Source organism: Schistocerca americana, chromosome 5 (assembly GCF_021461395.2).
Source record: "Schistocerca americana isolate TAMUIC-IGC-003095 chromosome 5, iqSchAmer2.1, whole genome shotgun sequence".
NCBI classification, from domain to species: domain Eukaryota; kingdom Metazoa; phylum Arthropoda; class Insecta; order Orthoptera; family Acrididae; genus Schistocerca; species Schistocerca americana.
The window spans coordinates 244,209,630-244,228,616 of NC_060123.1; the positions used below are offsets into that span (position 1 = coordinate 244,209,630).

Consider the following 18,987-nt stretch of genomic DNA (forward strand, 5'->3'; position numbering starts at 1 on the left):
CTACCTTTCGTTGTGCCCTGAAATGAGAAATGTCCTGCCTACTACCCTTCCCACCCATTCCATAGTGGTATTCCACTGTCCTCTGAACCTACACTGTATACTTGTCCATCCTTACACAACCCGTGCTCCCAACCCCTTATCTCATGTCTCATGTCCCTGTAATAGACCTAGATGCAAGACCTGTCCCATATGTCTTCCCACCACCACCACCACCACCACCACCACCACCACCTACTCCAGTCTGGTCACAAACATCACCTATCCCATCAAAGGCAGAGCTGTCTGTGAAATGAGTCATTTGATTTACAAGCTAACCTGCAACCACTGTGCTGCATTCTATGTGGACATGACAGTCAACAAGCTGTCTGTCTGCATGAATGGCTACCGACAAACTGTGGACACCAAACAAGTGGACCACCCTGTTGCTTAGCACGCAGCCCAACACAACATCCATCATTTCTATGACTGCTTCACAGCCTGTGCCATATGGATCCTTCTCACCACACCAGCTTTTCTGAATTGCACAGGTCGGAACTTCCCCTGCAATATATCCTACATTCCCATAACCTTCCTGGCCTCAACCTTCATTAGTCACTATCCTCAACCATCCAGCCCCTTGTCTGTTCTCATTCCAACACTACACAGCCCTCATTCCATCATCACACCCAGTCTTTTTACTTGTCTCTTTTTCCATTACCCCTCTCCCCCTCCCCACCTCACCCCTGCCTGCTGTCTAACCTCCTGACTGCACGTACCTGCCCTACCCTCTCTCCACCCCTTCCCTGCCTGCTCCCCAGCAGCATTTCACTGTCCCCCACCCTTACCATACTATCCCTCCCCCACCCCGCCCCAACCTCCTCCTTACCCCCACCCAATCGCCACTCCCTTCATGTACTGGTGCTGCTGCTCACAGTGTGGCTTCAGTTGCCAGAGACTGCACTCATGTGTGCGTGAGCTGCATTTCTGTGAGTGTGTGTTTGTCTGTCATCTATTTTTGATGAAGACCTTTCTGGGCAGAAGCTTATTTGTGACAGTCTTTTTATTTCGCCTATTAGCAACTCAGCATCTCCGCTATGCAGTGCGTGACAACTTTTCTTTTCATAAAATTTTTACCAATTAGATACTTATACCATCATGAAAGGCATTCTCTATAGTAATTTTGCTTTTGACCAGTAGCAAAACATACCTACTGACTTGCTGCTGTTGTTAAGGGAATCTGCAATATCATCCACAAGGACAAAGATAGCTTTATCAGTTGATACAATCTTTTGGAAGCCAAATTGCCTTTCTTTTTATTAATTATAAAATGGTCAGTGTGTTTCACAATACTGACATGAAACATTCTATTGAATGCTTTGGAAAATACAGTTAGAAGTGAAATTAGTTTTTACTAGTTTAAATTTGTAGCAGCCACCCTTCTTTGGCAGTGTTTTTGTGATGATATAATTAACTGTTTCAGGGAACACCTCTTAATACAGTGCTATGTTAATGATGTGACACAATCCTCTACATACTTCACTAGTTCAGGTTTTCAGTAGCGGCCTCAGGGGCTCAGTATTTGTTTGCTGGGTACAGGCTTGGCGACCCCCGGACCCTGCGCTGAGGACCGGTAAGTGCTGCCAGTCCTCCATCACTGTAAGCTCTTGGCATGCTTCAGTGACCAACACGTGATCCGATCGTGGAACTTCGCATGTCACAGGGAATGAGGATCTTGACTTAACTGCCCAGTTCATGAGTATGGTAAAAACCTTTATAACAGGCCTCAATCTCAACGTGTACTGGGGCAGTAGGATTCATGGAATTTGAGGTAGACCCCTCATTAGTGGGCAACCTTTGGTGAAGTTGCCATACCTGAGATGAAACCCTCAAAATTTCCTCCTCCTCCTCCTCCTCCTCCTCCTCCCAGCAGAATGGGTGGTTTACTAGTGGGTACCAACACCCAACCACTCAAGAGGCGTCATGGTATGAGTCCTGCCAAATGTGGATTTGTTCAAGTTAATTCAGAAAACGCTGCAAAGCAGAATGTGTTTTATATAGTTAAAAGAAGAGAGGGAAGTTTTGAGAAAGTTTCACCATTTTACATTCAGAAGGGTTTAGAGAGCATAGCAGGTATGTTAAAATCTGTCAAAAGATTGCGCAATGGGATGCTGATGATCAAAACATTTGCTTCCCATCAAGCAACAAACCTGCAGAAAGCAAAAAACCTAGGGAGTGTGCCACTGAAACTGAGCTACACATCACCTTGTACTACAGCAAAGTTGCTGTGATGCGTAGGGATCTGGTGGACATTACCAAAGAAGAACTGAAAGATGAATGGGCTGAAGATGGTATAGTCAATGTGCAAGATATCTTGAAGAGGGTGGATGGGAATCTGGTAAAATCCAATTCCTTTATCTTTACCTCCAATAGCACAAGACTCGCAGAGCATGTCAAGGCACATTTCCTTCATTTAAGTGTGCAGCCCTACATCCTCAACCCAATGCACTATTTTAAATGTCAGCACTTTGGGCACAACCCCTTAGGATGTAAGGGAGAAGCTACATGTAGCAAATGTGGTAATGCCACCCATGAAGGAGTCAGTTTGTAATGTAGCAAGTTATTACCAAATAACATTCACTGCAGTAAAGCATGCAGCCGTATTATAGCCCGGTGGCTGCAGGATTGTGTCTTCACTATGACTCATAGCGCAGCTGATGCTACCAGCCATGAGAACGGTCTCAAGTAACATCTAATAGGAACGTAAATTCATACCCCCTATGAATCTAAATAAACCATAGTAATTATCATCCGATTTTGCTCAAACTTGGTGCTCAGTCTTTTCTTATTAAGTAAAGGATCATGTAAAATTTTCAGACTTTTATCTCATAAAGTTCTGGAGATAGAGAAAATTACTTAAATGTCCAAAAGCCAACACTTATGTTTCAAAACTCAGTTAGAAACATTAGCTGTTTGTCTTTTATTATCATCTTAAGTCATAACCAGAATTCTCAGTGTATAGAATCACTTAATTGGAATTTTTCTTTTCAAAACTTTAATTACTCTGCATTTTGTAGTCTAAAAATCATTCAAAATCATTATCTGCTTATTATTTTGTTGTGTGAATACATGGGAGTGAATGAGAGAGTCTGTCTGTGGGACATACGAAAAAAACTTAATACTATTTTCTGTAAAAACTTAAAATGAACTGTGGGGAATATAGTGTTGTAACCATGAAGCTGATGATGTACGTCGATGTGTGCTTGCTTTTGTAAGAGAGCAGCCAGAATAATAGTCAGAAGTGGAATGAGTTTCTAAATTAATTTAAAGATTATTTTGTTTTTCGGTCTATTTTATTAAATATTATATCAGAAACTGGCATTGGAATGACGTAAGTGATTTTCTGATTAGTGATTGGCTCAGGCAAGTTTTGCTGTGAGAATGATCTAGAAGGACGATTCTGATTGGTCATCCAAACCATTAGCCAATCAGAAAGTTAGATAGGCATAGTGTGGGGTGGCATCGAGAGAGTCGCTCGCCAACCTTTGTACATGTAACATCATACTAAATGTTGCCGAGAAAGTTACTTGTAAAATGAAGAACTGTTGAGTTCATTGCTGATAGGAAGTGTCGTGACTTAGGCAGTTTAAGTTATGAACATTGTGTGGACAATTTAATTAATTAATTGATGTGTTATGAGCATGTGATATTTCGGTCCTAGAGAAATTCTTGTAAAATGAAGAACTGTTGAGTTAATTGCTGATAGGAAGTGTCGTGACTTAGGCAGTTTAAGTTATGAACATTGTGTGGACAATTTAATTAATTAATTGATGTGTTATGAGCATGTGATATTTCGGTCCTAGAGAAATTCTGCATGGCCTGTTCCGTATTCTTTATGGAATACTTGGGCGAGCACTTCTAACTTTGAAGGCCACTGATACAATTGAAGTTTCAACTCACTATAGTAGTGGGTCAGTACTGTCAGATCAAACATTAATCGGGTCAGGCTGTTAGTTATTCTGGCTGCTTTTTTCGTGTGATAACATTTTGTACAGAGTGTGAGATGGGAATAGTAGATTAGTTAAAAATAGTAAATTCGGACTTGATCTCAAATTCTGTGCCTCCTTAAGAATAAAAACCAGTTTACTAAAATTTCCGAAGACTTACTACAGGTAAACTGCATTTACCCGTCACCCAAAATTTGTTAAATGAACTCGCAGGAACTGATTCGCAACTTATGTACAACTTGAGTTATGCGGCCTCTGTGTGGTAGGTATTAGGTAGTGGTTTCATCAATGCTGCTTTACACGGCCTAGTGAGTATCTACTACTGCAGAGTGAAGGGACATCGTAAGGAAGCCGTACTGAGGTAGGTGGACAATGAATGAGAGAGAGTATACAATCGAGAAACGACGACAAAACCCTGCCCCACCGCAGGTTGATCATCTCCTCCGAAGTGTGTGAATAGCTCTGGGGACCACCCTATCTGGAGTAGGGACTGTAGCATATATCTTGAAGAATGGAAATATAAGTGCTTAAAACTATGAAACACAACCTATATCTACGAGGCCATGCTGTCCCCAGTGCTTGTACATCATTTGCTTCAGCTCTTGAAAAGCCTGTTGAGAAAACCGATGCTGCTATGCGAATGGAGGTTCCTGGTGTTAGCACTAGTACCTGCGTTTGTCAATGTGCTTGGGCTGCTGCAGCTATTCTGAAGACTGTAACATTAGAAAAGGTTGTGGTTGACAACATTGCAGAGTTTTTTACCCCTCCCAAGGTTCAGCGTGGTTCACAATTGATCAATGACACTACCAGTGCCACAGTTGTGGCTCTGAAGCCCCCCAGGCCAAAAAATCACAGGCAATGTATCAATCACTGACTGAGATGGAAAGTGAACAGTTTGATGATGTCAATGTTCTTCTGGATGATGTCTCTGATGGTTTATCTTCTGAACTAGTGGCTGTTGATGTCAACCTTGGGCCTCATCTCATCCCAAGACTGAGCCTCCGCGTGTTGTGGGCTCTCCTTCCCCAGTGGAAAGATATGGTGAAAGTGCAACCACATGACAAATAGCTCCCCTATTGCAATGGAACATTAATGAATTCAGGATGCATGTGAAACAACTAAAACACCTAGCACAGGAAGGCTGCCTGTGCGTATTTGCAGGAAATGCATTTTAAAGTCTCTTGTGCCCCTGTAATATGGAGTTATACACTCCATCGCAATGATGACCAGACTGAGGAAAGGACTTAGGAAGGGGTTGCTTTGTTTGTCAATAACGTGCACCACTCCTCTTCCCTTCTCTTGGCTACTGACCTGCAGGCAATTGCAGTTGAAACTCGTGTATCAGAAGATTACTGTTTGTTCACTGTATTTACCTCCGCAAGATTCAATCAACTGTGAGAATCTCACAGATCTTATAGAACAATTCCCCCAACAATTTCTCGTATGGGGAGACTTCAGTGCTTTTGGAGTTGGGTTTTGGAGAGCGTCATGCTGTCTCATACCATTCATTTCTGTACTGTTGCTGGGCCATTTTCAGCCATCGATCTCTCTTTCTGCTCTCCAGCCCTCGCGGATTCTGTTCAGTGGGAATTCATTGATGACCTTTATTCCAGTGACCATTTCCCACTGAGGACTCACCTCCCTCAGAGAGCACTCCGTGAAAGGATGCAGCAACGATGGTTGACTGGCAAAGCCAACTGCAAGCCATTCAGCCAGCTGGCTGTGTTTGAACACTGCAACAATATCCAGGAGTGGATGGACTAAATCACATGAGTGATTCAGCATGCACCTGGTGTCTCCATCCACAAGTCCTCTGGTCATCTTCATAGACGGGGTCAGCCATGCGACTCTACGATGGTTTAAATACCGCCCAACAGGGAAAACCTCACAGCCTGTTGAGTTGCAAGACCTGAGGCATTTGGCAGCAACATGAAAGCCAATTCTCCTCAAATGTTTCAATTTAATGTGGGAAAGAGGCCACTTTTTCAACTCATATAGAGAAGCCATCTTGAGACCTCTTCTGAAACCAGATAAGAACCAAATGTGTCCCAGTAGTTATCGAAATGTCTCCTTATCCTTGGAATGAATGGTTAACTGCCATCTGATCTGGATGTTAGGGACCAGCTAACCACTTAGCCACTCTTAGTTTGGATTCTGGAGATTTCAATCCATGGTCGACAACCTGACCTTGCTAGAGGTGGCTATCCAGCAGGCTATCCTACATAACCATCACTGATAGGTGTATTTTTTGATATCAGTTAGGTATATGATGCTACTTGAAGACACAGTATTCTAGAGCAGCTCCAGCAGTAGGACTTCTGTGGCCACTTCCCCATCTTTATACAGTCTTTTCTGTCTAAGAGCCTTCCTGAGTTGGTGTCGTGCTGTCGAGTCATTTTGAGTAGTAGAACGATGTTTCAGAGGGCAGTGTTTTAAGTGTTATTGTCTTTACCATAGCCACAAATAGTATCATATCTATGGCAAGGAGTCCTATACAGTGTTCCTTATATGTGGACAACTTTGCAGTTTTCTGTCCCTCCTCCAGTGTTGCAACAGCAACTCTTCAGTTGCAATGTACATTAACGAGGGTTGGGGAGGGGGCAGGCTGCAAAGATTTGTTTTACATCTTCTGTAAAAAAATGTGTGTGTGTGTGTGTGTGTGTGTTTTTTCACTTTAATCAGTCTTGTCGTATTTTTAATGTACCTGACTTGCATATGTGGAATACCATTCTTCCTTTTAAAGTCTATGTGACATTTCTAGGCATTATTTTTATTCCAAACTATCACGATTACCACACCTAAAGGACCTGAAGGCAAGGTCCCAGAAGGCACTGACAATCTTAAAGTGTCTTAGCCACAGGTCCAGCAAAGCAGACAGGGCATGTCTGCTCCAGTTTTATAGGGCTTTCATGCGACTGTGGCTAGACTACAGGTGCATAGTGTATGGCTCAGAGAAACTTTGTTATCTGATGATTATTGGTGCTATCCAATGTGAGGGAATTATACTGGCAATAGGCTCTTACAGGACCACCCCCATACCCAGTCTCCATGCTGAGGCTGAGGAACCACCATTTATCATCCAGCAACAACTCCTCATGGTGCGTCAGGCATGTAAATTTCTCACTACTCCAAATTCACCAGCATACCATTCCATAGCTCATCCAGCTATGAAATGCCCCTTTACCGATTGTCGATGGGCAACTAGACCATTTGGGATGATCTGCATGAAGTGTGAACTAGCATCACTTAGTATGGAGCAAGTTCAATCCCAGTCCTGGGTTTTAACTGCCTGCCATCCTGGTTACTGCAAAAGCCCAGAGAGATTTTAGATTTGGTGCGATGCAGAAGAGGTTGCACCCCTGCATATGTTTTTAATACATTGTTTTATGACATTTTAACTGAGCACCACAACTTAGTAGTTGTATTTATGGATGGGTCTAAAATGAGGAATTCCATTGGTTGGTTTGTTGTTTTCCCTGATCATCTCCTCAAGCTCTAATTTCCTCACAAGTTTACTGTATTCAACACAGAATTGCATGTGTCCTTGTAGGCACTGAAGCAGATGAGATGTGTTATGAGCGGTAAATTTGTTGTCCATTCAGTTTCCCTGAGTGCCCTTTGTTCTGTACAATGCTTGTACATGGCAGATAAAGTAGTCCAGAACATCCAGGATGCCTTCCTCCAACTACAAAGGCTGGGCAAAGAGATGTCTTCCTACTGAGTTCCAGGACATGTGGGTATTGCAGGGAATAAATGGGCAGCTGTAGCAGCCTAGGAGACATGTTGAGATCCTTAGTTTGTTCAGTGTGCCATTCACCTGCATACTATCACCTTGTTGTTGAGGTATAGTCATACATCAGTCAGAGGAATGGGGCTAGAGTGATGGACAATAAGCTGCACATAGTAAAGTTCACACCACAGCCATGACATAACTCCTTTCAGCAATGCAAACAGGTTGTGGTCCTTCTTACTCATCTTTGCATGACACATGGGTTCTTGCTCCGATGAGAAGACCATACAATGTGTGATGCTTGTGGTTTATGAATCACTGTGGACCACATTTTATTAGACTGCATTTTGTTTTCAGGCCAGAGGACAGTAGCAAATTTGCCAACAGTTCTGCCCCCTATTTTCAGTGATGTTCAAATGAATGTGGTGAGAGTTTTAATATTTTATAATATGTCCAACTTGTTTCCTAAAATTTTAGGAAGATGTTCTTAATGTGTTAACAGGGTGACTGGCTCACCCATGTTTTCTGTAAGTGATCAACATGTCACATTTCCCTTTACCATTGTTTTAGCTCTTCTATAGCTTTACTTATGTCTTAATTCCAGGTATAGTACCTTTTACACTTTCTCTGCTGTCTTAAGGCATATGAGATAGAGTGATTGTGTGAGTCAACACAAGTGAGGTGGGAATGAGTGTCATTTTGTAGGTTTACTCTTCACTGGTTGATAACATTTTTAACCATTTTATCCATGTCATTTCCTTTAATATTTGTAAGGGCACTGATAACCTCACTGTTCAGTACCTGTAAACTCCAAACACACACATATTTTCAGTAGCTCACTAGATATGTTGTCAATTCCAGAAGAATGTTTACTTTTTTGTGAAATCCCAGTTTTTTTCTCATCCCTATTTGTTGGTGGAGATAACAGTAATTTTGTGAATAGTAATAGGGAGTTGATTCTTGAGGATATGTACTGGATGATTTTTACCTAAAGTGCAGCTGCTCATGAAGGTCCACTGTGGGGTGTAATTGTTGTCAAAACTTGATAGATATGCTGATGCGTTAATGCGTAACCGATTTTTGTTGAAAAACAAATGACTTCCAGTTGTGGCTATGAGGAGCTTTACACTGTTTGTATGATGATATGACATACTTGCTGTCATTTAATAAGCCATAACATGAGTGAACAATGTTGCTATCGAGAAGAGGGACTGTGCGCTGATAGTGAAACCTTCTTATGTTAACGGTAGTAATTATAGTGCTACATTGAGAAATTATTGCTTACTGAATGCTATGAGAAGAGACTAAATGCCATTAAATGATTCAAAGGAGATGATAGTGAAGTTCAGAAACATAGGTGAGATTGGTGTGGCACCTGGAAAAGATATGTGTCTTATCCCAGGGGAAGATTAGATTAGATTAGATTAGATTAGATTAATACTAGTTCCATGGATCATGAATACGATATTTCGTAATGATGTGGAACGAGTCGAATTTTCCAATACATGACATAATTAGGTTAATTTAACAACATACTTAAGTTAATAAAACAATTTTTTTGTGTTTTTTGTTTTTCTTTATTTTTATTTTTTTTTGTATTATTTTTTTATTTTTTTAATTATTTTTTTAATATTTGTTTTTTTTTCTTTTTTTTCTTAATTTATATCTAAAAATTCCTCTATGGAGTAGAAGGAGTTGTCATTCAGAAATTCTTTTAATTTCTTCTTAAATACTTGTTGGTTATCTGTCAGACTTTTGATACTATTTGGTAAGTGACCAAAGACTTTAGTGCCAGTATAATTCACCCCTTTCTGTGCCAAAGTTAGATTTAATCTTGAATAGCGAAGATCGTGCTTTCTCCTAGTATTGTAGTTATGCACACTGCTATTACTTTTGAATTGGGTTTGGTTGTTAATAACAAATTTCATAAGAGAGTATATATACTGAGAAGCTACTGTGAATATCCCTAGATCCTTAAATAAATGTCTGCAGGATGATCTTGGGTGGACTCCAGCTATTATTCTGATTACACGCTTTTGTGCAATAAATACTTTATTCCTCAGTGATGAATTACCCCAAAATATGATGCCATATGAAAGCAATGAGTGAAAATAGGCGTAGTAAGCTAATTTACTAAGATGTTTATCACCAAAATTTGCAATTACCCTTATTGCATAAGTAGCTGAACTCAAACGTTTCAGCAGATCATCAATGTGTTTCTTCCAATTTAATCTCTCATCAATGGACATACCTAAAAATTTGGAATATTCTACCTTAGCTATATGCTTCTGATTAAGGTCTATATTTATTAATGGTGTCATACCATTCACTGTACGGAACTGTATGTACTGTGTCTTATCAAAATTCAGTGAGAGTCCGTTTACAAGGAACCACTTAGTAATTTTCTGAAAGACAGTATTGACAATTTCATCAGTTAATTCTTGTTTCTCAGGTGTGATTACTATACTTGTATCATCAGCGAAGAGAACTAACTTTGCCTCTTCATGAATATAGAATGGCAAGTCATTAATATATAATAAGAACAACAAAGGACCCAAGACTGACCCTTGTGGAACCCCATTCTTGATAGTTCCCCAGTTTGAGGAATGTGCTGATCTTTGCATGTTACGAGAACTACTTATTTCAACTTTCTGCACTCTTCCAGTTAGGTACGAATTAAACCATTTGTGCACTGTCCCACTCATGCCACAATACTTGAGCTTGTCTAGCAGAATTTCATGATTTACACAATCAAAAGTCTTTGAGAGATCACAAAATATCCCAATGGGTGGTGTTCGGTTATTCAGATCATTCAAAATTTGACTGGTGAAAGTTATGGAAGAGGTTGCTGTTGTTGTAACTGACCACACAGCACATGCCCGGGGTAGTGCTAGTACTTGTGCAGTGTCACGAGAATTGTTTATGCCATGGTCAGCAGTAGGGAAAGTGTTATGGTTTATTTTACACTAGTACCTCTGCAAGATCCAAGTGGTGCAGCAACTGAAATCTCATGATCCGCACCAACGTTCTGAATTTTCTCTTCGGCTTTTGACACATATTGAAGTTTGTGTCCTCAGTGTTTTTCACAGTGGCATGAGTGGATAAAATCTTCTTGATTCTCAAGCTGCATCAAGTCCAATAAAATTCTTGAGCTTTTGATTGCAAGCTCCACAATCACCATCACGAGTAAAACTACTGACTGCCACTATTTCCCGCTTGTACAAGTATACCTATGATTACGGCCACTGGCACAAATCAGAGAGAGCCGAAATGATGCATGGATGGAAGTCAAATTGGGCAGCTCATAGCATCTTTGACCCGCTGCAGGATCAAGTGACGTCAGATGGCATGAGGGGCTGGCACCATGTTCGAAACTGCCACTCCCACCTCCCTACAAGCATTAAGCATCCACCATTGCTTCCTTTCGGCATCCAAAGCCCTTACCCACACCCTAATTAGTGTGTAGCCCTGGTCTCTGTTGAAATTGTTGCGGTTCATTCTAATGTTGGTTGCCTCTTTTATAATAGAGTCCAAGTTTGTTGACATAAGAGCCAAGATGCTTGTGTTCTCAAACTATATTTTGTGTCCGTTTTTGAGGCAATGCTCAGCTATGGCTGACTTGTCGAGCTCACTTTGCTTAATATGTCTCTTGTGCTCAGTACAATGCTCCGCAACTGTGCGAATTGTCTGGCCTATATAGCTGCTGCTGCACTTGTAAAGGGCACCATACACACTAGTCACACAAAGAGCTATGTCATCTTTAATAGGGCACAACATACCTCGAATCTTGGGGACAGGCCAGAATACTGGTCTCAATCCATGTTTCTGCAGTAGATGTCCTAACTTGCTGCTCATTGTCCCACAGTATGGCAGGAAAGCCACTGTCTTGGCTTCTGGTGCCAGTCTCGGCAGTCAGTAGTTTTACTCCTGATGACGATGGCAGAGCTAGCCGTTGAAAGCTTGAGAATTTTATTGGAATTGACACAGCTTGAAAACAGAGAAGATTTTATACATATTGAAGTTGATGACAAATAACTGGGCAATATTCTGTGGAGAGACAGTGCACATTTTACACTACAGGGTACAGTGAATACACAGAACTGCCAAATTTGGGGTTCTATCAAACCACATGTTGTGCACAAAGAACCATTGCACTCGCTACATGTGACTGTCTCATGTGGATTCATGAGCATCTTTACTCTGAATCCATTGTTCTTTGAATTTAATTATAATCACCTGGTATTTCTTCACATGCAGGTGACCCAAAGCTTATCTGTTCAGTTACATTACAGAAGTATTCATTTGTCAATTTCATCATCATCAGTATTTAGAACAACATTTGGGGCCTTAGAAGGTGTTTAACATGCCTTGCTTTTTACTACATTGCACACAGTTTTAACATTATTTCCAGAGTTATTAATTTTTCCCAATAAAACATATTTTAATATCACTTTATCAAGAATTTTATAGTATTTCTGGTGCAAGAAGAGTTTTGATGTTCATATAGTTCATTGCTAATCCCAAGAAAGAAATAATGTACAAAATCTTATTCCATGGGAAAACAGTGTCTTAAGTATGGTGTACCACAAGGCTCTACCATAGGATAATTTCTAACTTTTATCTTTTGTAGCAGAGTTAGAATCACATGTCCTATTTTCCCATAAAATAAGTACATTCACACACACACACACACACACACACACACACACACACACACACACACACACAGTGCTGGTAGTCACAGTTCAAATAAAGCACCTACTAACTCTGAGTACCATTACTTATGGCCTGAAAATTCTTTCTGTGTGCACAACTAGAGAGGCAGTAAAAATATGTATTTTTGCAAAGAAGAATCATTATGTAAAGTAGTGTAATCATTTGAGGAAACTCTTCAGCCAAAGAACATAATTCATATGCCAAATGAGAATTTAAGAGACTTGCAAATGCAGTTGCAGAAGCTCTGGGAGACCATTATTTAAGAAACTCCATATCCTTCCATTACTATGCTTATACATTCATTAGGAAAATCATAGATAATTGTAACAGTTTTGTATATGCAAACCAGAACATTCATTCTGAGGACCACACCACTAGAACAAAATGCTTAACAGCACCATGTATAATAACTGTTCATAACTGCTAGCTGCAAAAATAGTATTACAGCAGAGATGAATACCTTGCAATGTAAAGATTTATATCAACTTTGTTACTGAAAAAACGAAAAGATTTTATGTGTGCAAATTGTCAGCACCTTTTATAAACTATTTTAATTTGCTGTTGAAAGCTGTATGACTGTTGCCTGTGTGCTATACTGAAAGATTGTGGGTAATTTATTAAAAATACCTCATAGAGTGACATCATGAAGTTAATGAATCTGTAAACAAAAGGTTTCGAACACTAGGCATATTTTTTGATTTGACTAAGGCTTTCGATTGTGTTAATCACAAAATATTGCTCCATAAGTTGGACCATTATGGAATACGGGGAGTAGCTCACAATTGGTTCACCTCTTACTTTAACAACAGACAGCAAAAGTCATTATTCACAGTGTTGAGAATGGCTGTGATGGGGCGTCTGAGTGGAGTTCAGTCAAATGGGGTGTGCCCTAGGGATCAGTGTTGTGGCCACTCATGTTTCTTATTTATATAAATGATATGCCCTCTAGTATTATGGGTAATTCTAAAATATTTCTGTTTGCTGATGACACTAGTTTGGTACTAAAGGATGTTGTGTGCAACATTGGCTATGTTTCAAATAGTGCAATTTTTTTTATTTGTTCTCTGTTTGCCTGTGCCACATGTAATGAAATAGCCTTTATAATAATGTCAAGATACATAAGAAGTTACTATATTAGTTATTTTTTACATTACAAGTACAAGTTATTTATGCTACATTAATCAGTTGTGCAGTATTGCAATCACCGACTTAAAACTCAATTTCTATGTTAGAAGTATCCAAGAATTCTGTAAGACTGTTGTATGGATTGTCTTTTAACCCAGTATGAATTGTCTAGTGCAGTTCATGACATAAGTTCATGGCTTGTGGAAAATAATCTAATGCTAAATCACAGTAAGACTCAGTTTCTTCAGTTTCTAACACAGAATTCAAATAAACCTGACATTTGTATGTCACAGATCTGGCACTTGTTTTCATTCACACGTTATATGGTACTATATCTTGGGGTTAATATTCCCATTCTAAAAGGCTATTTCTGGCTCAGAAATGGGCAGTTCGGGCAATAAGTGGTGTAAGGGCGCGAACCTCTTATCGACCCCTGCCCAGTAGTCTGGTTATTTTAACATTGGATTCCTTAAAAAAAAAAAAAGAATTGCAGCTTTCACACAGTTAACACTCGGCATAAATCCAATCTGCATTTGGATCGCACTTCCTGAACTCTTGTGCAGAAATGTGTGCAGTATCCATTTTCAATGAGCTACCACAAGTATTCAAACATCTTAATAGTAATCCACATGCTTTGAAATCGAAACTGAAGAGTTTCCTCATAAGTCACTCCTTCTGTTCTGTTGAGGAGTTCCTTTAAAAAATTAAGCTGATCTTATGTTATATTGTTGATTGTGTTTACTTAACTTATGGCTTGACTTTTTTGGGTTCATAAAGATTTTATTTTATTTGTGATTACTTTTAAGTTGTAATTTCATGTACTGACATATTCCATGATTTTGGATATCTGCTCCTCAATTTGATCCTATGGAACTAATCATGTAAATAAATAAATAAGTAATCTCCTTAAATATTGTTGCGTATTTCACATGTGTTTATGATTTTACCATCCTCTCATTATCATATAACATGTCATCTCATTATGCAATATGTTCCCCTCTATGTTCTTTTTATCATACATTGACTTATTCAACATCATTTTGTACATCATGCAACGGTTCATTTAATTTATAAATTACATCATCACTGATCTTCAGCTCCAAGATGTCTGCAAACCCTCAACTCATTGATAATTCTTCTTGTGTCTGTAGAAGAATTCAGCTTCTACCAAAGCCAGTACTCATCAACTCTGATTTGTTGGAATATAATGTAATTGGATAGATAAAAAAATCTACTCACCAAGTGATGGCAGGAGAACACACACATAAAAAAGCTTTTACTTACACCAGCTTTTGGAGTCAGTGGCTCCTTCTTCCAGCAGAAGGGTTGAAGGGGAAGGAAGAGGAGTGAAGGAAAAGGTCTGGAGAGATTTAGGAAAAGTGGTAGAATTCAGAAAAGTCACGCAGAATCCCGAGTCAGGAGAGACTTATTGAATGGGATGAGAAGGAAAGCTCTAAATGTAGAAATATGTAAGCTAATGTTGATGGATAGGAAAAGCAAACACGTAATGTTTTGATACACCACATCATTTACATATCTGAGTGTAATGTTGCAAAGTGATACGAAGTCAAGTCAGAGTGTGAGGATCATCGTAGGGAAGGCAAATGGTTATCTTCAGTTTATTGGGAGAATTTTAGGAAAGTGTGGTTCATTTGTAAAGCAGACCACATACAGGATAGTGGTGTGACCTATTCTTGAGTGCTGCTGGAGTGTTTGAGATCCACACCAGGTTGGATTGAAGGAAGACATCAAGGCAGTTCAGAGTTGGCCTCCTATATTTGTTACCAGTAGGTTTGAACTACACACAAGTATTACAGGGATGCTTCAGGAATTCAAATGGGTTTTGAAATTTTAAACATTTGAGTAGCTGTGATCCAGCAACCACATGCTATTTAATTACAGGATATATATACAGCCACTTCAGTTGCACAAAATTTTGTCAATTGACCATGGTCTCAACTGTGCTAGGGCAATCTTCATCAGAATAAAGAATTACTTTTGCTCAGACGTTTTAAACGATGTTGTGATTACATGTGTTCTATGTAACAATCTTCATCAGAATAAAAAGTTATTTTTGCTCAGACGTTTTAAACCATGGTGTGATTATATGTATCCCGTGTAACTTTTTATTCTGATGAAGATTGCCCTAGTGCAATCGAAACCATGGTCAACTGACAAAATTTTGTGCAACCGAAGTGGCTGTATATACGTTCTGTAATCAAATTGGTATTCCTGGAGGTAAGGCAACATTCTTTTCAAGAACACAATGAAAAAATTTAGAGAACCTGCATTTGAAGCTGACTACAGAACGAGTCTACTGCTACCAGCATACATTTCGCATAAGGACTGCAAAGGTAACATACAAGAAATTGTGGTTTCTATGGAGACATAGAGACAGTTGTTTTTCCTTTGCTCTGTTTGTGAGTATAATAGGAAAGGAAATAACTAGTAGTGGTACAGGGTATTCTCCGCCAACCACCATATGGTGGCTTGTGGCGTATGTATGTAGATGTAGATAGGTCCATTTTGATTGATTATGTTATACAAACATTTTAAAACTGCATAATAATGAATAATAAATAATAAATGAATAATTTTACTCATCCAATTGCAGTCAGTGTGATAGAATGTCGCCATTCCAACAGTTTTGAAAATCGTGTTCGGAGTTAGTGAAACATTTTGTTACTCATTAAAGTTAGTATACAATTTCATCTAAAGTGCAGAAACACATGAACTGTTAAAAAAAATAAAGTGATGATTTGCCAGCAACATTATAATACATACTGGAAACAGTTGCAAAAATATTTAATCTCAGAATATTCTTGTCTCAGTCATTATACTTTTGTTTATTTATCTGTATATTCTTACTTCTGCAATGGAGAAAATTATGATACCTAATAGTCCCAGACTATTTAGACGGAAGATATATTTGATAATGGAAAATCCTGTGTGGAATATAAATAAAGAAGACAGCAAAGATAATCATTCATAATACAGTTAGGGCATCGAGTGGTCAACAGGCACACAAAAGAGATTGAAAACTTCAATTTCTGTCGACCACTCTATGATACATCTATACAGTGGGTACTATTTCTCATCTTAGTGATTGCTGCTATTACTCTTGTTAATTTTATTATTTTCTTATTTGTAGGTTACTGATTTAGCTCTGGCTGTAGATGTAGGCTGTGGTTCAGGTCAAAGTACCGAAGTACTGGCACCATATTTCCAAACAGTCATTGGGATTGATCCAAGTGAAACTCAGATTGTTGAAGCCCAAAAGAACAATACCATCCCAAACATTGTTTACAGGTATGGCTGTTGTTAATTACAAAAGTTTCTGTTAATCTGAAATATAACTTTAAAGCGAAAGGCAATTAGTGCTGCAGTACAAGCTTGGTAAAGTTGGGAAAAGAACTCCTGTTTGTTTATTTGCAAAGGAATCATCTTTACATCAAGGAATTTTGAACATATTTGTCATCTTCCTCATGCTATTTTGTATTGTTATAATGGTTGTGTTAGGATGTTTGGCTAAGAAAATTGAATTTCATAGAAATTTTAAATAGTCTATTACAGAATTGTTGAAAAGGAGAAAATTGTTAATCCAACAAGCAGAAAGTACATTTAAAAATGATGATATTTGTACCAAATACATTCCAAGAAAATAGTTTTTATGGTACATTTTTATCAATGCCAATATCTTTATTTTTGGCACATCACAGATCAGGTTTATGATGTTTAGTGCACCTTGCAACAAGACACACAAAAATCTAAATGCATGTTAACACCAACACAGAGAGAAGAGATTCCATCTCCCTGATGTAATGCTCCCACTACTACCCTACTTTGTGCTACATATAGATCTTCTTCACAGCCGGTTGGTGTGGTCGAGTGGTTCTGTTTGTTTATTTGCAAAGGAATCATCTTTACATCAAGGAATTTTGAACATATTTGTCATCTTCCTCATGCTATTTTGTATTGTTATAATGGTTGTGTTAGGATGTTTGCCTAAGAAAATTGAATTTCATAGAAATTTTAAATATTCTATTACAGAATTGTTGAAAAGGAGAAAATTGTTAATCCAACAACCAGAAAGTACATTTAAAATGATGATATTTGTACCAAATAAATTCCAAGAAAATAGTTTTTATGGTACATTTTTATCAATGCCAATATCTTTATTTTTGGCACATCACAGATCAGGTTTATGATGTTTAGTGCACCTTGCAACGAGACACACAAGAATCTAAGTGCATGTTAACACCAACACAGAGAGAAGAGATTCCATCTCCCTGATGTAATGCTCCCACTACTACCCCACTTTGTGCTACATATAGATCTTCTTCACAGCCGGTTGGTGTGGCCGAGTGGTTCTAGGCACTTCAGTCTGGAACTACGCGACCACTACGTTCGCAGGTTCGAATCCTGCCTCGGGCGTGGGTGTGTGTGATGTCCGTAGGTTGGTTAGGTTTAAGTAGTTCTAAGTTCTAGGGGACTGATGACCTCAGATGTTAAGTCCCATAGTGCTCAGAGCCATTTTCGTTTTCACATGTTGTGGACAGTGAACTCTGTTTTTGACGGTAGATTTGTAGGTAGTTTCCATGATGATAAAGAACTGCTTCATCCCTCATTGTAGCACAAGCAGTTGAAATGAAGCACAACAAAATGAAGTGTAGCATTAAACATGGTTATTACAATGCCACTGCTAACAGTTTGTTTGATCCCCAGTGTTGGGAGGGCATTGATAGAAAATACTAGGAGCTTGAAATCTTGTCTTCCACTACCCCAAACACAATATGAGACACAACCAGGATAGTATCTGACAAGGCTTACAGTGGATTCACAGCCAATGACTTAAATCTTCATCTTCCAAAAAAGCTATACTATGCAATTCCTGGGTAATAAAAATGATGTACAGATTGCCAAAATAGAGATAATTGGGCACACATTGAATGAAACTTCATGTGAAGTTCCTAGACATCCTAAACATGCACAAATGAACCAAAAACCTCAGTTCTTTATGTGTTACATTTAAAAATCTCCCTAATTGTATTGCATTGCAGATGAGATTGCTGGCATGCTTTTCCTTAATACTATCCTCTTGTATCCCCCCCCCCTCCCGACCCCCCCCTGAACCATGGACCTTGCCGTTGGTGGGGAGGCTTGTGTGCCTCAGCGATACAGATAGCCGTACCGTAGGTGCAACCACAACGGAGGGGTATCTGCTGAGAGGCCAGACAAATGTGTGGTTCCTGAAGAGGAGCAGCAGCCTTTTCAGTAGTTGCAGGGCCAACACTCTGGATGATTGATCTGGTCTCGTAACACTAACCAAAACGGCCTTGCTGTACTGGTACTGGAACGGCTAAAAGCAAGGGGGAACTACAGCCATAATTTTTCCTGAGGGCATGCAACTTTACTGTATGGTTAAATGATGAT

At 39.2% G+C, this 18,987-nt stretch overlaps 1 protein-coding gene across 7 annotated transcripts in view; it reads left to right on the plus strand.

Annotated features, from left to right (window-relative positions):
- LOC124615711 (putative methyltransferase DDB_G0268948) overlaps nucleotides 1-18,987 on the plus strand; it is a 137,369-nt gene that overhangs the window by 81,126 nt on the left and 37,256 nt on the right. For all 7 annotated transcript variants that reach the window (XM_047143761.1, XM_047143760.1, XM_047143759.1 and 4 more), the window contains one exon: nucleotides 16,706-16,863. In XM_047143761.1, the coding sequence (XP_046999717.1) occupies nucleotides 16,706-16,863 (158 nt within the window). The remainder of the gene's footprint in view (nucleotides 1-16,705; nucleotides 16,864-18,987) is intronic.